A 23316-nucleotide genomic window follows, 5' to 3' on the forward strand; every position below is an offset into this window, starting at 1 on the left:
GCTAGGGATCATGGGAGTTGTAGGCCACAAACACCTGGAGGGCCAAGTTGAGGAAGTCTGTACCAGGCCCTGCAGAGGCAGTCTCCCTGAAGTCTAGGCTTAATGGGGCCTCGACCTCCATTCCTGAGGAGATTTCCTCCCAGTCCTCTACTTGCCCTTGTCCAAGATGGCGGTGGTGCCTCCTCCGCCCGCTTCTTGCGTCACATTCTAGCCTCAGTGCCTCTCCTAAGATGGCGCCTTTGATACCTGCCCTATCACTGCCTTTTCCAGCATGACGGAGCCCTCCCTTCCGCCCTCTTCCAACATGGCGCCTTTGGTGTTTTGACGCACATCCCCACCGGCTCGAGGACCGGAAATAACGCAACGGAAGGGCGGGGCGTGCAAAAGTCCTTCCTGCCAATCACTTCCTGCACTGAGAGGGAAGGAACCGGGTCTCTGTCTTTCTCTCTCTCTCTCGACGGCGCCTGCGGGAAGCTGGTTAGTCTCTTCTGCCATAGGGCAAAGTGGGGGAGGATTAAGAGATTGGGGTGGTGTGCAGCAGTGTGTGAGGAGCACCTATCTCCAGCCATGGCCTGTTCACCAGCCTTTCCTGGACTGGGATAGAATCATAGAATCATAGAATCATAGAATCATAGAATCCTAGAGTTGGAAGAGACCACAAGGGCCATCGAGTCCAACCCCCTGCCAAGCAGGAAACACCATCAGAGCACTCCTGACATATGGTTGTCAAGCCTCTGCTTAAAGACCTCCAAAGTAGGAGACTCCACCACACTCCTTGGCAGCAAATTCCACTGTCGAACAGCTCTTACTGTCAGGAAGTTCTTCCTAATGTTGAGGTGGAATCTTCTTTCTTGTAGTTTGGATCCATTGCTCCGTGTCCGCTTCTCTGGAGCAGCAGAAAACAACCTTTCTCCCTCCTCTATGTGACATCCTTTTATATATTGGAACATGGCTATCATATCACCCCTTAACCTCCTCTTCTCCAGGCTAAACATGCCCAGCTCCCTTAGCCGTTCCTCATAAGGCATCGTTTCCAGGCCTTTGACCATTTTGGTTGCCCTCCTCTGGACACGTTCCAGTTTGTCAGTGTCCTTCTTGAACTGTGGTGCCCAGAACTGGACACAGTACTCCAGGTGAGGTCTGACCAGAGCAGAATACAGTGGCACTATTACTTCCCTTGATCTAGATGCTATACTCCTATTGATGCACTCTGGGCGGCTTCCAATCGAGTGTTAAAAACAATACAGCATCAAATATCAAAAACCTCCCTGTGTGGGGCATAGTGGGGGGTGGGGATCCTCAGCCCCATACTCCATAATCCACGCAAGACAGGAAAGAGTGTGTCTGTTAGGATCTGCTCTTTGCTGCGATCATTCCCTGTTTGTGAGCAGGTCACAGACTCATGGCATCAGAGGATTGTAAAGGGACGCGGGTGGCACTGTGGGTTAAACCACAGAGCCTAGGACATGCCGATCAGAAGGACGGCAGTCCGAATCCCCGCGACGGGGTGAGCTCCCATTGCTCGGTCCCTGCTCCTGCCATCCTAGCAGTTCCAAAGCACATCAAAGTGCAAGTAGATAAATAGGTACCCCTCTGGTGGGAAGGTAAACGGCGTTTCCGTGCGCTGCTCTGGTTTGCCAGAAGCGGCTTAGTCATTCTGGCCACATGACCCGGAAGCTGTCTACGGACAGTAAAGCAAGATGAGCACTGCAACCCCAGAGCCGGTCACGACTGGACCTAATGGTCAGGGGTCCCTTTACCTTTAAACAGGGCTGCCTTCAGATGTCTTTTAAAGATAGGATAGCTGCTTATTTCCTTCACATCCGAAGGGAGGGTGTTCTACAGGGCGGGCACCACTACCGAGAAGGCCCTCTGCCTGGTTCCCTGTAACCTCACTTCTCACAATGAGGGAACTGCCAGAAGGCCCTCGGCGCTGAACCTCAGTGTCCGGGCTGAACGATGGGGGAGCTGATGGGTCTCAAGTCTACAGTGATGCAAAGTTGGGGTTCAGCATGCTGAGTGGACAAGACCGAGAAGGGGTCCAAAGGTCAAGTGGGGGCAGATGGGGCTCCTCGACCCAGAAAGGGAACCCAGCTAGGAGAAGGAAAACTCTGATCCTGAACCCCTTCAGGAGAAGAAAAGATTGAGGAGTAAACCTTCCACAAACCCATAGTGGATTCCCTAAGGTGGTTGGGTGACACTTTGTACGCCTCCTTCCAGCACCTTCTGCAGTCACTTTGGTGCTGCTCACAAAGCAAATTGACTTCACCCCCAGAGGTGCACTCCATTGTTAATTCTTCAATTTGACATTTAAATTTAGATCAACCAGGTGAAGCAAAATGCTGATGGGGTGTTTGTGCTTACCTACGCCAAAATCTCAAGGGCTTTATTTTCCCCACACTTGATGCTTTATGTTATTGCTGCTGTTGTTATTGTTAATATTATTAGAATTATACAATCGTAGAATTGTAGAGTTGGAAGGGATTCCAAGGGCTGTCTAATCTAAGGTTACCAGACATCCCCATTTCCCAGGGACAGTCCCCAGATTTACAAATCAGTCCTCTGACAAAATCCATCTATTTAGTAGGAAATTGAAAAGTGTCCCTGGATTCACTGAAAAAAATCTGGTAACCTTAGTCTAGTCCAACCTTTTCGGTGCAGAATCCAACTACTACTACACTGATTACCCAAGGCAGATTAAAATTCAGTATTAATAAGAATTAAACCAAGACTCATCCACGCCTGCCCAAGGAACATTTTTCTTCTCCTGACAGTGTGTCAATCTTACAGCAATGTATTTGTTTTGTAGTATTTTCTAGCACCTCTAATTTGGACAGATAAGACTTGGCAGAAGACTACAGGTTACTTCCAGTCTCTTGGGGGCTTCCTGAAAGCCCAGATGGATGAGCAAGACTCAGCTGGCCCTGAAGCAGGAAGAGGCCATGCCATCAAAACCGAGAGCAGTGGGGCATTCTGGGAAAGCTCTGTGAAGAAGATCCTGGGAGAGGAGGACATTCTCCGCTCAGATGTGCAGAGCCAGCAGCTCAGGCAGTTCTGCTACCAGGAGGCCAAAGGACCCCGAGAGGTTTGCAGCCGACTCTACTGCCTTTTCCGTCAGTGGCTGAAGCCAGAACAGCGTACGAAAGCCGAGATGCTGGACCTGGTGATCTTGGAGCAGTTCCTGGCTGTCCTTCCGCCAGAGATGGAGAGCTGGGTGAGAGAATGTGGAGCGGAGACCAGTTCCCAGGCGGTGGCCCTGGCCGAAGGATTCCTCCTGAGTCAGGCAGAGGAGAGGAAGCAGGCAGAGCAGCAGGTGAGAGAGACTTTCCTCTAGATACTCCCAGGGTCTTCCATCATGAGGGAAAGGACCCCCAAATTCTCAGCTAATGGCTCTTCTTTTTTGGAAAGCGTTCAAGGAATGAGATCTAATACCCCTAAATTGTTTGCTTCTGCCATTCCTTTTCTAACCCTTCTCCTCATTCTCTGTTTGGAATCCGTGTTGAGGTTCCTGCTTTGCAGGGAGTTGGACAAAATGGCCCTTGGAATCCCTTCCAACTCTAACATTCTATGATTCTTTTATTTCAGGGAAAGGATCTGTTTGCAGAAATGGGCCGGTATTCCTCTGAGGCAGAGAGAACTCCGTTGGACATCAAAGAGAGGCCACAGGGTATGGAGGATTGAGTTGTTTTTCTGTTTGGTCACATTCTGTGAATCCTGAAACTCATCCAGGGGTTCCTTGAATCTTCTTGGGGGAAAGCCCCAAGGAAGGGAAGACGCTAAAATACGAAACGGGTACAAACATCCAAATGCACTCTGCGAGTGAGGCTTTTTCTAAGGCCCATTTGTCGTTAGAGCTGCACTGCTTCACCTCTGAGAGAAGCATGCACACCTGGCTTCACACTTACCTTTGTCTCTTGCAGGTGACGGAAGGATGTTGGCAAGACCTCCTCATTCATCTTTTCATGGGGGTGGAGGGGAAGTGGCCGCTGTGGAACCAGATCAGGTAGCAGGAATGAGCATATTGTGGAAAGAGGCTGATGGGTGGGGTAGTCAGGGTGCCTCTGGGCCCAAGCAAATCTCACTCTTCCTCCACTTTGTTTCTGGCCAAGCTGCCCTGAACAAAGACCAAATAGGCCTTTCTAGAAGGTCGGGGTGCTGAAAATAAGGAACAGCCGCCTTGCCTCAACTAGCCTTACTGTTGCTTGCATTATTTCTCGGTCACCGTTTTCTTTATTTATTGTTGAATACTATAATAGGCTTCTAAGCAGTTGAGAAACCATGAAAACAGTAGCCAGGATTCATCTTCAGGGCTTTCCTAGGTCTCCTTTTGCTTCCCATTTGCCCCCTGAAGAACAGCACACAGAGAGAGTACAGAAGGGATCCTCCCCCCCCCCCCCGGCAAATTGGAACGCTTGTGCCAAGAGAATTATTTGAGGAACACCATGTTCAGTTCCGCCCATTTGCAACAAAATTAATACTCACCATTGAAAGACACAATAGAAGAATTCATTTAAAATATAAAAATAACAATCCATAACTAAAATGTGCAGCAAATCAATTCCTTTAAAACAACACAGCCATTACAGGCAGAAAACACCAGATCAATGTCTAGTCCATCATCTGTCCTAGTCGATCAGCCCTGTTTAGGGAAGCTTTTAATGTTTGATGTATCACAGTATTTTAATATTCTTTTGGAAGCCGCCCAGAGTGGCTGGGGAAGCCCAGCCAGATGGGCGGAGTATAAATAATAAATTATTATTATTATTATTATTATTATTATCTTTACGCTATATGAGGACATTTCCCTTTTTCTTTTAGGGTTCAGTGCGCTTTGAAGATATCACTGTTCCTTTCACAGATGAGGAGTGGGTGTTGCTGGATCCTGAACAGAAAGCTCTGCATAAGGAAGTCATGGAGCAGAATCGTGAGATGATGGACTTGTTGGGATTTCAGTCCCTACGAGCTGCACGAGCTGCCAGGAAGCAGCAAAAGCTAAAAGGTTGTTGTTTACATCAGGTGTAGCTGACCGGGGGAAAGGAAGTCTGAGCCAGTTCTCAGACTGTCCTCAGTGTAACCGGGGCGGAGTTGCACTTCTTTCTTCTGCTCCTGGACTGGAGCAGTGTTGAGTTGCAGAACTCTAAGCCGGACTGCTCAGGACGTGCAGTCGTGTGTACAGTGGTGCCTCGCAAGACGAAAAGAATCCGTTCTGTGATTCTCTTCGTCTAGCGGTTTTTTCGTCTTGCAAAGCAAGCCCAATGACGGATTAGCGGATTAGCGCTATTAGCGGCTCTTATCAGCTTATCGGATCAGCTGATAAGCAGCTTAGCGGCTTAGAAAAAGGGGGGGGGAACCAGCAGGAACTCGCAAGACATTTTCGTCTTGCGAAGCAAGCCCACAGGAGATTCGTTTTGCGAAGCACCTCCAAAACGGAAAACTCTTTCGTCTAGCGAGTTTTCCGTCTTGCGAGGCATTCGTCTTGTGGGGCACCACTGTATTTTCTATGCAGTTTTAATAAAGTAAATGAAGTCTACGAACTGCCTTTTCTTCTGATGTTTGCTCAGGAGAAATTGGTGTGCTTTTCTCATAAGAGACAAGTCGCCTAATTATCGGTCTCTCTGGACTAAAGGAGGATTCCTGGATGGTAGCCAGAGAGTGACCACCGGACTAATCGCCCCGGAGTGCTTTGGGGTGCTGGCAATGCTCCCGGGCGGGCGATCTTCCAACAGGACTTTCACAGTAAAGCTCCCTGTTGAATCATAATGCAGTCATACCTCGTGTTGCGTACGCTCCGTGTTGCGTACGTTTGGGATAAGCACGCCCACCACCCGGAAGTGTTTCCGGAGCGCGCGTGACCCAGATGCGCAGAACACTTCTGCACACTTTGCGCATGCGCAGAAGCGCCCAAATCGCGCTTCTTCTGGGTTTTTTGTTTTTGTTTTCGTGTGTTCGCGTTACACACACCCATGTTACGTAGCATGATCCGGAACGGATCGCATACGTAACACGGGGTTCCACTGTATCTGTTCTGAAATGTAATATGTATATCTCTATGTGACAAACCTCTAATATTTTTATGAAGCTCAACAGGGCCACCTACAACATCTGTGACTCTTAACACCCGTACAGAACATTTTGAATAGGGAGCTATCTACTGTTTCATCTGTGACTATTCTTTCTCCAGGTAAAAGAAAAATCCTTCCTAAGGTGCCACTGGAAGGAGTTTTTTATTTTGTTTCCCCTACGGCAGACCAACACGGCTACCTACCTGTAACTATTCTTCCTCCAGGTATTATTATTACTATTGTTATTATTCTTTTTATTTCAGATTAAAGAAACCTCAAAGCAGTTTACAAACTATGTTAAAAGTCAAATAAAACAATCCAGAATAGGTAAAGGTACCCCTGCCCATATGGGCCAGTCGTGTCCGACTCTAGGGTTGTGCGCTCATCTCACTTAAGAGGCCGGGAGCCAGCGCTGTCCGGAGACACTTCCGGGTCACATGGCCAGCGTGATGAAGCTGCTCTGGCGAGCCAGCGCAGCACACGGATCGCCATTTACCTTCCCGCTAGAAAGCGGTCCCTATTTATCTACTTGCACTTAGGGGTGCTTTCGAACTGCTAGGTGGGCAGGAGCTGGGACCGAAAGACGGGAGCTCACCCCACCGTGGGGATTCGAACCGCCAACCATACGATCGGCAAGTCCTAGGCACTGAGGTTTTACCCACAGCACCACCCGCGTCCCGCAATCCAGAATAAAACAGTACATAAGAAAGTCAGCCTAGTCTGAACTGCCATGGCCTTTCCAACCGTAGGCTTTAGACTTCTTAGTTTCTCCAGTAGTTTCTCCTAGGCTCTTTTGATGTTGCATCTGTCCATTTTTTGTGGACCAATGAGGCTACTGATCTTGGAGATGAAGCGGATTCGATGATAGGGCCAAGTATAATCTTATCTGAGAAAAGAGCCAGGTTTTCTAATTCAGGATCTCATAAATATCATCCTTGATGCCAGTCAACAAAGCTAATGAACCCTTTAGTAAGACCTCACAGATAACTCCCTTCAGTTCTTCCCCTATGAAAAGCACTCGTTGTTAGCATTTCACCCCTCCCTTCTGGAAGAATCGTATGATCTGGTGGTCAGAGAGAAGGGGGAGGGAACTGTGTCTTTAATCTTCCTTTTCCTGACTCTGAGCCTCGTGTTTAGGGAGTGTGATTTCATCTCTGCTGTAGATGTGTGAGTAAGAAGCTATACCACACAGTCTGTATATTCTGTAAATAATTCTGTAGCTTGTAGAAATCAAGAAGAACCTGCTTCAAAACTCTTGCAGCCCCATCTGCGTTTATTGCACCTCTGACCGTGGTGCTCATAACGCACAGTTGTGAGTCCAGGTTCCCAGATTATGCTGAAGGTGTTCCAGTCTTCCTGCCAAGCCCAGTCGGGGTGCATAGCGGGTTCCAGACGTGGACAAATCCTGGCATCAATCCACACTCATTAGCACTGTTCAAGCATTGAGGGCTAAATTTCCTCCTGAGGCTCTGATCTGGTTTTCTCTTTGTTGCAGGTGGTGATCAATTAGAAACGAAAAACAAGGGAGAAACCGGGGAGAAACTATATCGGTGTTTGGAATGTGGAAGGAGATTCCGTCAGGACTCCCAACTCATGTACCATCAAAGAATCCACACTGGGCGCAAACCCTATCAGTGCTTGGAATGCGGAAATACCTATAGTCACAGAAGCACTCTCATTGCCCATCAAAGAATTCATACAGGGCAGAAACCTTATCGGTGCTGGGACTGTGGAAAGGGTTTCAATCAGAGGGCCAATCTCGTGGCACATCGAAGACTTCATACTGGGGAGAAACCCTATCACTGCCAGGACTGTGGGAAGTGTTTCAGTCAGAGGAACAGTCTCGTGGTACATCGAAGAACTCATACTGGGGAGAAATCCTATCAGTGCTTGGAATGTGGAAAGTGCTTCAGTCACAGCTTCACTCTCACTTGCCATCAAAAAACTCATACTGGGGAGAAATCCTATCAGTGCTTGGAATGTGGAAGGAGCTTCAGTCAGAAGTCCGGTCTCACTTCCCATCAAAGAACCCATACTGGGGAGAAACCCTATCAGTGCTTGGAATGTGGGATGAGGTTCAATCGGAAGGGTAGTCTCACTGCCCATCAAAGAATTCATACTGGGGAGAAACCGTATCAGTGCTTGGAATGTGGAAGGAGCTTCAGTCAGAACTCCACTCTCATTACCCATCAAAGAAGTCATTGTGGGAAAAACTAACAATGATTGGAATGTGTACTGAGCTTCAGTCAGAGCTCCTCTCTCACTTCCCATGAAATAATTTACACGGGGGAAAACCTTATCAGTGCTTCAAATACAGAAAGAATTCCGCAATCTCACTGCCCACCAGTGAACTCACAATCAGGAGAAGCCGTAACCATGGCTGTGTACAGAACTAAATTTTAGGGGACTTTACTTAATAGGTTGATGAGGATTGCAACCGTGTTTTTGACCTTTGGGGACCCAGCACAGAAGTCGACTGTGTCTTTAAGGACCATGGAGTATGGGTATGCCAATAATAAGGGCAATAAAAGCAATTTATAACAATCAGATGGCAAATTTGATTATAAATAATGAGTTGACTGAATATTTTCCAATCCAAAAGGGGACTAGGCAGGGATGCCCTCTCTCCTCTTCTTTATACTTACCTTGGAGGTTCTGAATGAGGTAATGAGGGAGGGATAGAATAAAATTAGGAAGAAACTCATATAAACTTAGAGCCTTCGCTGATGACATGCTGATAATGATAGAGGAACCAGTAGATAGTATACAAGAATTAATGGCAAGGATAGAAGATTTTGGGAGAGTGGCGGGGCTCAAAGTAAACAGAAAAAACTACGGTCATGGTTAAAAAATTGGGTGAACAGAGGAAAAAATAAATACAAGAGAGAAATGGTCTTCAAATTGTAAAAAAAGCAAAATATCTTGGAATTCAAATAACATTGAAAAATATTGAATTATTTGAAGAGTATTACAATAAAATTTGGAAAGGAATCAAAATGCAATTGGACATTTGGCAAAGATTAAAATTGTCACTTTGGGGCAGGATTTCTACGATAAAAATGATTGTATTACTGAAATTGTTATTTTTATTTCAAATGCTCCCAATAACCAGTAATTGCCAGATATTTGAAGGATGGAGGAAGGATATTACACAGTTTGTTTGGCAAGGAAAGAAGCCAAGGATAAAGTATAAAATATTAACAGATTCCAAAGGGGGGGGAGTTTGGATTACCTAATTTGAAACTTTATTTAATTTTGCGGCCAGTTTCGGGTGGGTTAAAGATTGGATTTTGCTGAGGAATGTGGAGATCTTAGATATTGAGGGGTGGAACAACTGATTTGGTTGGCACTTATATTTGGCATATGGTAAAGTGTTAAATAATAAAGATTTCTTAAATTGTGTAATAAGAAGGCCCATATATAAAGTTTGGGAAAGTCATCGTTGGTTACTTGAACCGAAAACACCCTGGTGGGTTTCACCATCAGAGGTGATAGGAATTAAAAAATTGAACATGGGAAAGGTCTGGCCAACCTACCATGAGTTAGTAACAAAAGAGCAAGGTATTTTAAAATTAAGAGCATATGAAGAAATTAAAGAGCATTGCAGTAGTTGGCTCCATTATCATCAGATAGCAAATTTGTTTAAAGAGGATAAAAACAGGGTTTTGAACAGGGGATCTCAAAGTTACAAAAGGAATTATTACAATCGGATAAAAAGATAATATCAAGAATGTTCAATTTATTATGGGAGTGTGATCTAAAAGATGAAGTCATAAAGGAATCAACAATAAAATGGGCGCATGACCTGGGCAAAACAATATGCCTAGAAAACTGGGAAAGATTATGGACCCAAGATATAAACTTTACCGCTTGCTACCTGATAAGAGAAAATATGAAAATGTGCCACCGATGGTATGATACACCAGTGAAACTGGCCAAAATATATAAAAATTATTCAAACAAATGTTGGAGGTGCAATGCAGAAGTGGGAACCCTAATTCACATGTGGGGGTGTAGGCTAATAAAACAGTTTTGGATAAGGATTCATGAAGAATTGGGGGGAGCGGGGAATTAAGATTACAATTCATAAAAAATCAGAAGCATATTTATTGGGACTACTAACAGCTGATATTCCTAAAAACAAGAAGAATATATTCTTATATGGAACAGCAGCAGCAAGATTATTGGTTGCAAAAAACTGGAAAACAATAGTACCAGAGCTATCTGAATGGAGATCCAAAATTTCTGAATTCATGAGCATAGCAAAATTAACAGTGTCAGTGAGAGGAGGCTTCACTCAGAAGGTCAATAAAGAATGGGAATTGTGTTGAAACATATATGGAAAGGGTTGGAAAGGTCAGCTAATTATTAGCAAATAAATATTATTAGTAAAAAATAGTAACTATCGCAATGTAAATGAATAAAAATAAGAAAAATTAGTTTATTAAAGGAACTTAAATAGAACAGCAGAATAATATAAGAACAAGATTGCATATAGGTGAGGGAAGTAGGGAGAAGGGGGAGGGAGAAGAAATATTAAAGATTAAAATAATATAGGATGTAGTATGGGTTTGTTTGCTGATTTGTGTGTTTATTATTGTCTGTATGCTTTCTTATGGTTATCAATAAAGTTATTTAAAAAAATAAAAAAGGACTATGGAGTACACACCCAGGACCCAACATTTCTCCACACTACTATGCTACTACATTAGCCAATGACCTTCTTCATGTCATGCCTGGTGGAGGGTCAAGCACGATTTGGCCCCACTGATGAGGATACCATCTATCAGCATAGCTGTCAACCATCCCTTATTTGGCGGGAAACTCCCTTATCCCAGCGCCGTGTCCCGCTGCTGTCCTGGACTGATGATGTCCCTTAAATTTCCTGGGTTTCAAAGGAAGCAGCTCCTCTTCCTCCCTCCCTGCCGGCCAGGGAGGAGGGAGGCTCCATCTGTGTTGCTTGGCTGCCCAGTCCGCCCCCCTCCAGCCTTGGCTCCTGAGAGCCCCTCCCCGCCGGGACTGGCGGGAGCCTCAGGCCCTTCCAACACCATCCTCTTTTTTTTTAAAGATATTTATTGAAGTTTTACAAATTATATCAAACAAAACAATAGACACAAACACAAACAAAAAAGAACAAGTATAATTTCAGAACCTTATTTTCTTAAAACTTGCTTCACCGACCTCCTCATACCTCCCCTTTCTGCATTCCCATTTCAAATAATTAGTTTAGCAAATCCTCACCCTTAATTTTATCTAATTGTCAACCAATCTTTTCTTTTGACTTAATCTTTACAGCTGTACTCCATTTAATTTCTAAAACCACATCATTCTAGCACTCATTAATTTTACAATGTTTCTTAAGATAGTTCTTAAATTTCTTCCAATCTTCTTCCGCCGTCTCTTTTCCCTGGTCTCGGATTCTGCCAGTCATTTCTGCCAGTCCCATATAGTCTATCACCTTAATCTGCCATTCTTCCAAGGTGGGTAGATCTTGTGTCTTCCAATACTTTGCGATGAGAATTCTTGCTGCTGTTGTGGCATACATAAAGAATGTTCTGTCTTTCTTTGGCACCAATTGGCCGACTATGCCCAAGAGAAAGGCCTCTGGTTTCTTAAGGAAGGTATATTTAAATACCTTTTTCATTTCATTATATATCATTTCCCAGAAAGCCTTAATCTTTGGGCACGTGCACCAAAGGTGAAAAAAAGTACCTTCAGTTTCTTTACACTTTCCGCCACCATCCTCGTGGCTGCTGAACTGAGCTGCTCTGCCTGGGGCCTCCCCTCTGCCTGTCGTTGCCGCCACCGCTCCCGCTAAGCCGTACTGCGGCTGCGCCGCCAAAGGACCCAGATAAGATGGGCAGCCTGGCGCGCCCTATGAATTGCTGAGGAGCCTTGAGAGGAGAGCGAGGGCAACCATAGAGAAAGCAGTTCAGAGAGAGGAGGAAGAGGAGGAGGCGGAGGCGTGGGCAGGTGTTCCAAGGGCTGCAAGGGAAGGACCGCAATCGCTTCTCCCATAGATTTGTAGTGGTAGACTAGCATAGATGGTCTGATCTGCAGGCTTACGTCGGGCGCTATTCCCCCCCCCTTCCTCCCGTCCCGCCTGATGGAACTGAGAGCTGGAGAGAAAAGATACAGAACTGCAGCAGCATCTTCGTAGCTTGGACTTCGTTTTGCGCAAAAAGTGGTTGCTGCTTGTAGTTATTTAATCAGCTGGTGTCTTGAGCAGCAACCTCTGGAAATGAAGGGCTGAGCTTCCATTGCTTGGTCCCTGCTCCTGCCAACCTAGCAGTTTGAAAGCACATCAAGGTGCAAGTAGATAAATAGGTACCACTACGGCAGGAAGGTAAACGGCGTTTCCGTGCGCTGCTCTGGTTTGCCAGAAGAGACTTAGTCCTGCTGGCCACATGACCCGGAAGCTGGACGCTGGCTCCCTCGGCCAGTAAAGCGAGATGAGCACCGCAACCCCAGAGTTGGTCACGACTGGACCTAATGGTCAGGGGTCCCTTTACCTTTTTACAGAATGTATAAGGCAGCACAGCCTGTATTAGGTATCCATTCTGGGCACTTGGGATTTGCTACCTCTGCTCCTTTTACCGATAGCCAGACCAGTCTTTCAAATGAGCATAAAAAGGTTTACTTATAAGAATCTTGTGTCCTTCAAAGCAGTGTAAAGGTAAAGGGACCCCTGACCATTAGGTCCAGTTGTGTCCAACTCTGGGGTTGCGAACTTAAAAATGGAAAGCGTAATGCTGGTGGTCAACAAAAATGGTTTTTTTGGTTTTTTTTTATAAGATATTTATTAAGATTTTCAAAAAATTACAAAATAAAAAGAAAAAAGAAAAATACAAAATAAAAATAGTTAAAAAACAGTTCAATCTTTCTATCACATATTTTTCATTTGCTTATTTCCTGGACCTCCTCACGCCTTCCTTTTCTGTATTCCAGTTCCAATTGTTAATTCAGCAAATCCCTCCCCTCTTCATTCATCTTAATCTTCAATTTTTAAATATTATAACATTAATTTTTTTTTTACCTATTAATAACCATTTTCTCATATTCCCTTATAGCATTACAGCAAAAGACCACTTAGTTTCTATCCAACATCATTCTAACAACAAAAATGGTTTAAAGACTTAAGGCAAATCTTTAAAATGTCGTATAAACACCAACAATTGGGAAACACTGTCCCGCGAGCGCTCCAGTTGGAGAACAGCCTTGGCCAAAGGTGTCCTGGGCTTGGAAGACACTCGAACTCAGGACAAAAGGGAGAAACGTGCAAAGAGGAAGGCACGCTTGGCAAACTCTCATCGTGATCAACTCCCACCAATGTCCCCACTGTGGAAGGAGGTGTGGATCCAGAATTGGCGTCTACAGTCACTTACAGACTAATTGTTAAAACAGTGTTTGTGGAAGACAATCTTACTGGGCTACGAGGGATCGCCAAAGAAGAAGTATGAATAATAAATTATTATTATGATTATGGGGCTGCGCTTCTGGAGAGAGCCGGCTCCGGCTTCGTGCATTCATAGAATCATAGAATCATGGAGTTGGAAGAGACCACAAGGGCCATCGAGTCCAACCCCCTGCCAAGCAGGAAACACCATCAGAGCACTCCTGACATATGGTTGTCAAGCCTCTGCTTAAAGACCTCCAAAGGAGGAGACTCCACCACACTCCTTGGCAGCAAATTCCACTGTTGAACAGCTCTTACTGTCAGGAAGTTCTTCCTAATGTTTAGGTGGAATCTTCTTTCTTGTAGTTTGGCTCCATTACTCCGTGTCCGCTTCTCTGGAGCAGCAGAAAACAACCTTTCTCCCTCCTCTATGTGACATCCTTTTATATATTTGAACATGGCTATCATATCACCCCTTAACCTCCTCTTCTCCAGGCTAAACATGCCCAGCTCCCTTAGCCGTTCCTCATAAGGCATCGTTTCCAGGCCTTTGACCATTTTGGTTGCCCTCTTCTGGACACGTTCCAGTTTGTCAGTGTCCTTCTTGAATTGTGGTGCCCAGAACTGGACACAGTACTCCAGGTGAGGTCTGACCAGAGCAGAATACAGTGGCACTATTACTTCCCTTGATCTAGATGCTATACTCCTATTGATGCAGCCCAGAATTGCATTGGCTTTTTTAGCTGCCGCGTCACACTGTTGACTCATGTCAAGTTTGTGGTCAACCAAGACTCCTAGATCCTTTTCACATGTACTGCTCTCAAGCCAGGTGTCACCCATCTTGTATTTGTGCCTCTCATTTTTTTTGCCCAAGTGCAATACTTTACATTTCTCCCTGTTAAAATTCATCTTGTTTGTTTTGGCCCAGTTCTCTAATCTGTCAAGGTCGTTTTGAAGTGTGATCCTGTCCTCTGGGGTGTTAGCCACCCCTCCCATTTTGGTGTCATCTGCAAATTTGATCAGGATGCCCTTGAGTCCATCATCCAAGTCGTTGATAAAGATGTTGAATAAGACCGGGCCCAAGACAGAACCCTGTAGCACCCCACTAGTCACTCTTCGGCTCTTGCGGGGCAACCTGCACGGGAGGGATTCTCTCTCTCTCTCTCTCTCTCTCAGAGACGGGGAGGGGGGGCTGAACTTGCTGCGCTCGGCTTTTTGAGGGTTAAAAGAAACTGAGCTGGATTCCTAGAGAGGCCGGGAGAGAAAGGGGGGCGAGGCGAGCAGGTCCTCCAGAGCAGAACCCCCCCCCCGCCCCCCGTCTCTTCCTGCGAGAGGGGAGGGGGCTGGCTTTTGTCTTTGGGATCCGGTGAGTCTCGTCTCTCTCCCCCCTGAGGGTGCAATGGGGAGAAGGGGGCTGCAGGGATGCATGGGGGGGTCCTGCTCAGCTCAGGAAGAGGGGGACCCCCAAGTCAGGGAGCAGAGAGTCCTACTGCCCCCAAAGCCAGAGAGAGGACGAGGAGGGCAGGAGGTCTGCAACTCTAGCCATGCCCCTTTGGAGAGGGGGCTTGGGGTCGGGGGGGGGGGAGCCAGGAAACCCCAGTCAGATGGATGAGCCCAGTCTCAATATAGGGGGGGGGGGCTGGCCTGATCCTGCAGGGCTCCGCTCCTCTTCTGATGCTGAGTTCCTGCAGATGCAAGCGAACCTTCCTTTGCACTTCCCTTACCATCAAAGCTCCCCCCCCCCCCAGATAGGACAGGGGTCTTATCCAGACTCCTGGCTGGCACATGTGCACCTATTCAGACCTGCAGAGGATCTTTTGAGATTGAACAGGAAGCCCTGTCGAGAACCTTGGCTCCCTGCACTGCAAGGGAATGGACTGGGTGACGCTTGGCGTCCCTGACGCTGGAGGTGTCTAGACCTTGGTACAAGTACACAAGTTCCTCACTTCTCCATCACGGTTCGACTTCATTCCTGGACTGCAAGCACTGAAAGGCAGGAGCAGCCAGGCTGATTCATCTCACAGAAATCCCTTCAGTTGCCTTCACATTTTGCTTGAGAAGTGTCCTTCTGCGTGGGCTAGAGGCTGGCTTCCCTTTTTTAAATAAAAGGAAATACAGTGTCTGGGCAGTGGTGCAATCCAGCCCTTGTTTCTAGCACGACTCATCTAATCTTGCTCAATGAACCTTTTCCTTCTGCTGATCATGACTATGCATTTGCTTTGTAGGACGTCCTAGCACCTCTACTTAGGACAGACAGAACGGGGCAGAAGACCAGGGGGCTTCTTCTGATCTCTTGTGGGATTCCTGAGAGCCCAGATGGATGAGCAAGACTCAGCTGGCCCTGAAGTGGGAAGAGGCCATGACATCCAAACTGGGAGCAGTGAGGGATTCTGGGAAAACTCCGTGCAGAAGATCCTGGGTGAGGAGGACACTCTCCGCTCAGTTGTTCAGAGCCAGCAGCTCAGGCAGTTCTGCTACCAGGAGGCCAAAGGACCTCGAGAGATTTGCAGCCGACTCTACCACCTTTACTATCAGTGGCTGAAGCCAGAACGGCGTACGAAATCCGAGATGCTGGACCTGGTGATCTTGGAGCAGTTCCTGGCTGTCCTTCCGCCAGAGATGGAGAGCTGGGTGAGAGAATGTGGAGCAGAGACCAGTTCCCAGGCGGTGGCCCTGGCCGAAGGTTTCCTCCTGAGTCAGGCAGAGGAGAGGAAGCAGGCAGAGAGAAAGCAGGTGAGAGAGACTTCTCCCTGGATGCTGTCAAGGGGCTCTGAACAGGAGGGACAGTACAGTGCTACCTTGGGTTACAGACGCTTCAGGTTACATACGCTTTAGGTTACAGACTCCGCTAACCCAGGAATAGTACCTTGGGTTAAGAACTTTGCATCAGGATGAGAACAGAAATCGCACGGCGGCGGCTGGAGGCCCCATTAGCTAAAGTGGTGCTTCAGGTTAAGAACAGTTTCAGGTTAAGAACAAAATACGTTCTTTACCCGAGGTACCACTGTATACCGAAATTCTTTCCTAATGGCTCATCCTTTCTGTTTTTGGAAAGCAAGCAATGAGATCTGATAGCCCTGAAGTGTTTGCTTCTGCCATTCCTATTGTAATCCTTATTTTCATTCCCTGTTTTGAATCCTTGTTGCTCCTTCAGGGAAAGTTTCTGTTAGCAGAAATGCCTGAGGCAGAGAGGACTCCGTTGGACACCAGAGAGAGGCTGCTGGGTAAGGAGTGTTTTCTCTTTTTAGTCTCATTCTATTAATATGGAAACTGATCTTTGGGTTTTCATCTTTGGGGTGGGTGGAGACAGTTGAGGCCAAGAGGAGGGGCGATGTATTTTTACACAAATAAAATATGAAATGGGTCCAAATGTGCTCATCACGTAAGGCTTTTTCTAATGCCTGCCTTAGAGATGCACAGCTGAACTCCGAGAGAAGCATGCAGGGATGTCTTCCCACTTACCTTTGTGTCTTGCAGGTGACAGAAGGATGCCGGCAAGACCTCCTCACCCCTCTTTTCGTGGTGGTGGAGCAGATGCAGCAGCTGTGGAACCAGATCAGGTCAGGGGAAGGAGCCTTGTGGGGAGAGGCCGAGGGGTGGGGCAGCCAGGTGCCTCTGAGCCCAAACAAATCTTTTCCCTCCTCTTGGCTTCTGTCAAAGCTGCTCTTAACAAAGGCTGAAATGTCATTAGTATAATTGATTGCCATTTGTTGCCATTTTCTTCATATTCTTAACAATGAATGCTAAAACAGGCTTCTAAGCAGTAGGCAGACTGTGAAGAGTGGCCAGGATTCACCTACCTGGCTCCATGAGTTGCACAACGGGGCCTCCCTGCTCTCCTTCCCATGTCTCGGCTGCCACGCACTCCTTAAACTTAGCTTTAGGACATTGGGAAGATACCCTTCCACGTAACAGCAAGATGAGAGATAGGATCTTTCCATCTGGCAAATGAGAATGTTTGTGCTAACAAAATGACTTGAAGAACACAGCGTGAAGTTCCACCCATTTAAACAATGATTAATACCCATCGTTAAAATTGTTGTTGTTGTTGTTTAGTCATGTCCGACTCTTCGTGACCCCCTGGACCAGAGCACGCCAGGTCCTCCTGTCTTCCACTGCCTCCCGCAGTTGGGTCAAACTCATGCTGGTAGCTTCGAGAACACTGTCCCACAATCTCATCCTCTGTCGTCCCCTTCTCCTTGTGCCCTCCATCTTTCCCAGCATCAGGGTCTTTTCCAGGGAGTCTTCTCTGCTCATGAGGTGGCCAAAGTCTTGGAGCCTCAGCTTCAGGATCCGTCCTTCCAGTGAGCACTCAGGGCTGATTTCCTTAAGAATGGAGAGGTTTGATCTTCTTGCAGTCCATGGGACTCTCCAGAGTCTCCTCCAGCACCAGAATTCAAAAGCATCAATTCTTCGGCGATCAGCCTTCTTTATGGTCCAGCTCTCACTTCCATACATCCATCATTAAAATACATGGGGGGGGATTTCCACAGAGACGTCAAAATAAACATTCATACTTAAAATGTGCAGCAAAACAATCCCATCCAAGCAAGACAGCCATTAATAGGCACAAAATACCAGAGCAATGTGTAGTAGATAATATTTACGCAGTCTAAGAGGAGGACATTTCCCTTTTTCTCTTAGGGTCCAGTGTGCTTTGAAGATATTGCTGTTCATTTCGCAGACGAAGAGTGGGCGTTGCTGGATCCTGACCAGAGAGCTCTGCATAAGGAGGTCATGGAGGATAACTGTGGGATCCTGGTCTCTCTCGGTAAGGCTCCCTGTTGGATAATAATACAGTGGTACCTTGGATTAAGAACAGTCCTGTTTACGAACGATTCTGTTTAAGAACTCTGCAAAACCGGAAGTAGTGTCCCGGTTTGCAAACTTTACCTCGGTCTAAGAACGGATTCCGAACGGTGGAAGGGCACCGGCAGCGGGAGGCCTCATTAGGGAAAGCCTGCCTCGGTTTAAGAATAGTTTCGGTTTAAGAATGGACTTCCGGAACGGATTAAGTTTGTAAACTGAGGTACCACTGTATTTGTTTTGAAATTCCAGACATATATTTTATAGGGGAAATCTGCAATATTTTAATGGAGCTGGTTGCACTCACTGAGCGAGAGCTGGGCTGTCTTGGAGGAGAAGGGGAGAAAGTGAGGGCTCTGTGACCCCCCCCAAAAAAAAACCTCCAGAGGAATCTGGAGCCTCCAAGGCCACCCCACAGTGCAGAGGATCTTGAACGGGGATGAGAAAGCTCCATGAAGGATCGGGGGGCAGGTTACGATGGCAAAGGGGATCTATGCTCCCTCCAGGACAGGAAGCCCCTGATGTGGACCTAACCGAGTGGTAGCACCCCAGAAACAAGAGCTGGGTCTGGGAGGAAGAGCCACAGGACCCCCCAAAAGTACTTAAGAAGAAGGAAGCCCATCTCAAAATGGCACTATGCTGCCTGGGGGGGAACTGACTGTGGTTACTGTTGAGAAGAAGAGACCTGCTTGTGAGTATGAGGGAGGTGGAAGGGGATCAAGTTGCCAGAGGGATGAGAAAGAGAGAGATGAACTTCTAAAGCCCAAACAACTGGGAAATGTAAAGGATAAGAGGTGGAAGAGAGGATTGGAAAGGCGAGAGTGGAGCGGGGGGGGGATAAAAAGACGGTGGCTGTGTGAGTGACTGTCTCGCTGGTGGAAAAAAGCGCTAAGGGGGAAAGAAGGGGAACATCTGTGAAGCAGCCCCTTTCTCTCTTTGAAAAAGACCACCCCAGAAAACAAAGATTTCCACTCAGGAAATCTGAGGCTAAAATTAGAGTATAAAACAGACGACAGACAAGAGTGAATGCATGGGGGAAACGTCTTCGAGGGACTGAATAAATAGTGTGGGTGTTGAAATACAGCAAGACCTGAATGGACTATTGGACAAATGTGGATTGTGGAACTTGAGTGGACTCTGGCTTGATTCAAACCTTCAAGGGGGCAGGTAACATTAAAACTCTCCTAAGGAAAGAATAAGCCAAGAGAGTAGTAGAGGCTATAAAGGAGACAAGGCTACAGGCAAGGGGAGAGGAGGACAGAGGAAATAAGAAAAGCAGAGGGCTTAAGACTGGAGAAAGAAGGAAGAAAGAAGCTTTTTATCAGTTTTGTTGGGTGGGGCCTTAGTTTATTTTTTCCCTGCTTCCCATTTATTGATGTCCAGAATTATATTTAAGGGTGGTGTTTTGTTTTTGAAAGCTGAAAGGAGGGGGAAGGATAGAAGGAGTGGTCTGGGAGACAGAGACCAGAGGAGTGGGCATATCATGGCTTTTGATAATGTGTCCTGGGTTTTCCTGACAAGACGCCCTAGAGTGCCATGGAGAGATGGACTGGAAAGTCCGAGGATAAGAGATCATGATGAATACGATATGATGCACGTATGACTTGTAAAAATGCATTAAAATAAATAAATGATGGTGCTCAACAGTGCCACCTCCAGCACCTCTGATTCTAACACCCCTACAGCTCCCCTTGAATGGACGGGTATCTCCTGGCTTGTCTGCAAATATTCTTCCTCCATTCCTTTTAAAAAACAATGATGAAGCTGGTCTGAACTGCCCCAACATTTTTAAATGTAGGCTTTGCAGTGGTAAGAGAAGTAATTTCTGTCCGTATTTATGCTTTCGTTTTTGCTTCTGTCTGTTTTTGGTTGACCAAAGGGATGACTGACGTTGGAGATGGAGTGGAGTCCATGATTGGCCCAAATGAAACATATCCCAGGAAAGAGTCAGGATTTTCAAATCTCAGTTTCCCATAAATATGTCAATTAATTCCAGTCAATAAAGGCAGTGAACCCTGTAGTAGAACCTCACATCTAATTCCCTCCGTCTTTTCCCCTATCGCATGCGTTCATTAGCATTGTTCGATAATTTGGGGCTCCATTTCTTCCTGAGGCTCTAATTAGTTTCTCTCTTCATTGTAGGAGGGGATGAATTGGAAAGGAAGGATGAGGGAGACCATGACAAAATCTACACAGTGGAGAATCCGTATCAATATATGGAGTGTGGCGAGAGCTTCAGCCAGAGCTCCCTTTCCACTTCCCATCAAATAAATCCCATTGGGAAGAAACCCTATCAGTGCCTGGAATGTGGAAGGGGCTTCACTCGGAGCTCGCGTCTCACGGCCCATCGAAGAATTCATACAGGGGAGAAACCCTATCAGTGCTTGGACTGTGGAAAGAGATTCACTACGAACACAAGCTTCCATCGACATCAGAGAATTCACTATGAGGATGAAGACTATCAGTGCTTGGAATGTGGAAAGAGGTTCAGATGGAAGGTCAGTCTCACTTCCCATCAAATAATTCACACAGGGGAGAATCCATATCAGTGCTTAGAGTGTGGAAAGAGCTTCAGTCAGAGAGCCCACCTCACGACCCATCAAAGAATTCATACAGGAGAGAAACCATATCAGTGCTTGGAATGCGGAAAGAACTTTAATACGAGGCCAAACTACTATCGACATAAAAGTATTCACCGTGAGGAGAAACCATATCAGTGCTCGGAATGTGGAAAGGGCTTCAAGTGGAAGAGTAGTCTCACTTCCCATCAAAGAATTCATACAGGGGAGAACCCCTATCAATGTTTGGAATGTGGAAAGAGCTTCAGGTGGAAAGACAGTTTCACTTGCCATCAAAGAATTCATACAGGTGAAAATCCCTATCAGTGCGTGGAATGTGGAAAGAGTTTCACTGTGAAGAAAAACCTCACTTGCCATCAGAGAATTCATACAGGCAAGAAACCCTATCAGTGCTTTGGGAAGAGCTTCGGTCAGAGCTCCCATCCAATTTCCCATCAAATAACTCACAGTGTGGAGAAACCATAGCAATTGCTGTGTAGTGATGACTGCTTGGGAGAGACTATGGAAGATAGATTTGAAATTTACTGCATATTATACCTTGAGAGAAAACTATGTGAAAATAATGTATATATACTTAACACCATATAAACTAGCAAAGACCATTGATGGATTATCTATTAAAGTATCACCCAGACATGAAGCTGTTAGCAGGATTTGAAATATTAATGGATAGGTGAAAGAATTAACAATCCTAGAGTTTAGAAAGTAAAAACTTAGGTGCTGTGAAACAACTAATAAAATGGAGCAAAAAACAAACATCAGGAAAGGGAGGTGGGGCGTCAAGAAGAAAATTCATGGGGTTAAAAAATTATATAATGTTGTGAAATACTTTTGGAGATTTAATAAAAAATGCTTTTTTAAAAAAACCAGTTGCTATGTAGTAATTAAATTTTAAGAGACTTTAATAAGTATTTGGGTGAGGATTGTGCTTCGTAACCCCAGCAGAGAAGTCAGTCTCGCCTCTCACTACGAATCCAGATCTGCAAGGTGGAAGTCATTGGCCAAGTGTTGAATGTATCAAAATCACTGAGGCCTAATTGGATCCGTAGAATGTTTGGGATCTGGTGGGCGGGGCTTGTGTGTTCAGCTCTGGAACCAGCCCCTCCAGGGGGTTCCACTAAGAGGGACCAACGGCCTCTTTGTGCTTCTTGCCCCACACAGACTTGCTTCATGCTGTTGTATTTAGTGTTGACTCATGTTAAGCTAATAGTCTGCTAGGACCCCTTGACCCTTTCCCCATATGCCACTGGCAATCCAGATGTTCCCCATCTGATATTTGTGCATCTGGTTCTTCCTGCCTAAGTGCAGAACCTGACCTTTGTCCCTATTGAAGTTCACTTTCTTAGTTTGGGGCCAGTTCTCCAACTGGGAGATGTACTGATTCTTTTACAGGTGGTCCCTTTAGATCAGGCCTAGGCAAACTCGGCCCTCCAGATGTTTTGGGACTACAATTCCTATCATTCTTGACCAGTGGTCCTGTTAAAATAAAAAAATTCCTTCCAGTAGCACCTTAAAGACCAACTAAGTTAGTTCTTGGTATGAGCTTTCGTGTGCATGCACACTTCTTCAGATACACAGTGTATGCACACTGTGCTTCTTCAGATACACAGTGCATGCACACGAAAGCTCATACCAAGAACTAACTTAGTTGGTCTTTAAGGTGCTACTGGAAGGAATTTTTTTATTTTGACTATGGCAGACCAACACGGCTACCTATCTACTAGTGGTCCTGTTAGCTAGGGATCATGGGAGCTGTAGTCCCAAAACATCTGGAGGGCCGAGTTTGCCTATGCCTGCTTTAGATAGTTCAAAAGATGGCTCTTATATCTGCTCTTGGTCTCCTCTTCTCCAGGCTAACCATACCCAGATCCCTCAACCATTCCTCAAGATGCTTGGTTACCAGACCCTTGAGCATCTTGGTGGCCCTACTCTGGACATGTTCCAGTTGGTCAATATTCATCTTGTAGTGCCCAGAACTGGACACAGCATTCACTTTCTCTGCTGCTGCATTGGACTGTTGACTCATGTTCAGCTTATGGTCTACAAAGACCCCTGCTACTGGCAAGCCAGGTCTCCCCACCCACCCACCCCCTAGATTTGTAATACAGCAGTTCTTATTTACTGAGGTGTGTCTGTGCAATTACTGCCCTCTCCCCTCTCTTCCACACACCAGCGCCCCCTCTTTTCCTCTCCTGCACAATGAGGCCACCCATCTTAGCCCCAGAAGAGGGCAAGGGTGAGTGGGCAGTGTTGAATGGTCTCATTAAATTTGAAGGTTCGTTATTGTTCCACAAGATGTGTATTTCTTTAAAGGCCAGAGCAAATAACGTGAGCTAGTTTTACAGCTGTGAAGCAGTATAGCAGGTGCTGTAAAGTTGTGGTAATTAAGCTGTTGGGTGTGGCATATAAAGAGCAGCTCTCTCAGTACCCTGGTGGATGGGTCATGATTATTGATATATTCTAATTTAGTATT

The 23316-nt window shown here is 46.1% G+C and overlaps 1 protein-coding gene across 4 annotated transcripts; it reads left to right on the forward strand.

Annotated features, from left to right (window-relative positions):
* Positions 1-388: 388 nt before the first annotated feature.
* On the forward strand, positions 389-21436 carry LOC308569609 (putative zinc finger protein 75C). 4 transcript variants are annotated; one of them, XM_081163743.1, is made up of 7 exons: positions 389-477; positions 2810-3313; positions 3586-3667; positions 3921-4003; positions 4819-4999; positions 6182-6286; positions 7558-8609. In XM_081163743.1, exons 2-7 carry the CDS (start codon positions 2900-2902, stop codon positions 8277-8279), a joined length of 1587 nt encoding a protein of 528 aa, XP_081019869.1. In that variant the 5' UTR covers positions 389-477; positions 2810-2899; the 3' UTR covers positions 8280-8609. The 4 variants fall into 4 exon arrangements, with proteins under 4 accessions (XP_081019869.1, XP_081019866.1, XP_081019867.1 ...); XM_081163740.1 differs by lacking the exons at positions 4819-4999; positions 6182-6286; positions 7558-8609 and adding exons at positions 18103-18229; positions 20407-21436; XM_081163741.1 differs by lacking the exons at positions 389-477; positions 2810-3313; positions 3586-3667; ... (2 more) ...; positions 6182-6286; positions 7558-8609 and adding exons at positions 14685-14824; positions 15684-16191; positions 16613-16682; ... (1 more) ...; positions 18103-18229; positions 20407-21436.
* Positions 21437-23316: the final 1880 nt, after the last annotated feature.

The sequence above is a fragment of the Podarcis bocagei genome (assembly GCF_964188305.1).
Source record: "Podarcis bocagei genome assembly, chromosome: 12".
Taxonomy (NCBI): Eukaryota; Metazoa; Chordata; class Lepidosauria; order Squamata; family Lacertidae; genus Podarcis; species Podarcis bocagei.

What these genes read in the sequence shown, in the direction of transcription:
- LOC308569609 (XM_081163740.1), top strand. Translation starts at nt 2,900, where the DNA reads ATGGATGAGCAAGACTCAGCTGGCCCTGAAGCAGGAAGAGGCCATGCC. An exon ending in GGAAGCAGGCAGAGCAGCAG is followed by an intron (nt 3,314 to 3,585) that starts GTGAGAGAGACT and finishes CTTTTATTTCAG; the next exon opens with GGAAAGGATCTGTTTGCAGA. An exon ending in CCGCTGTGGAACCAGATCAG is followed by an intron (nt 4,004 to 18,102) that starts GTAGCAGGAATG and finishes TTTTTCTCTTAG; the next exon opens with GGTCCAGTGTGCTTTGAAGA.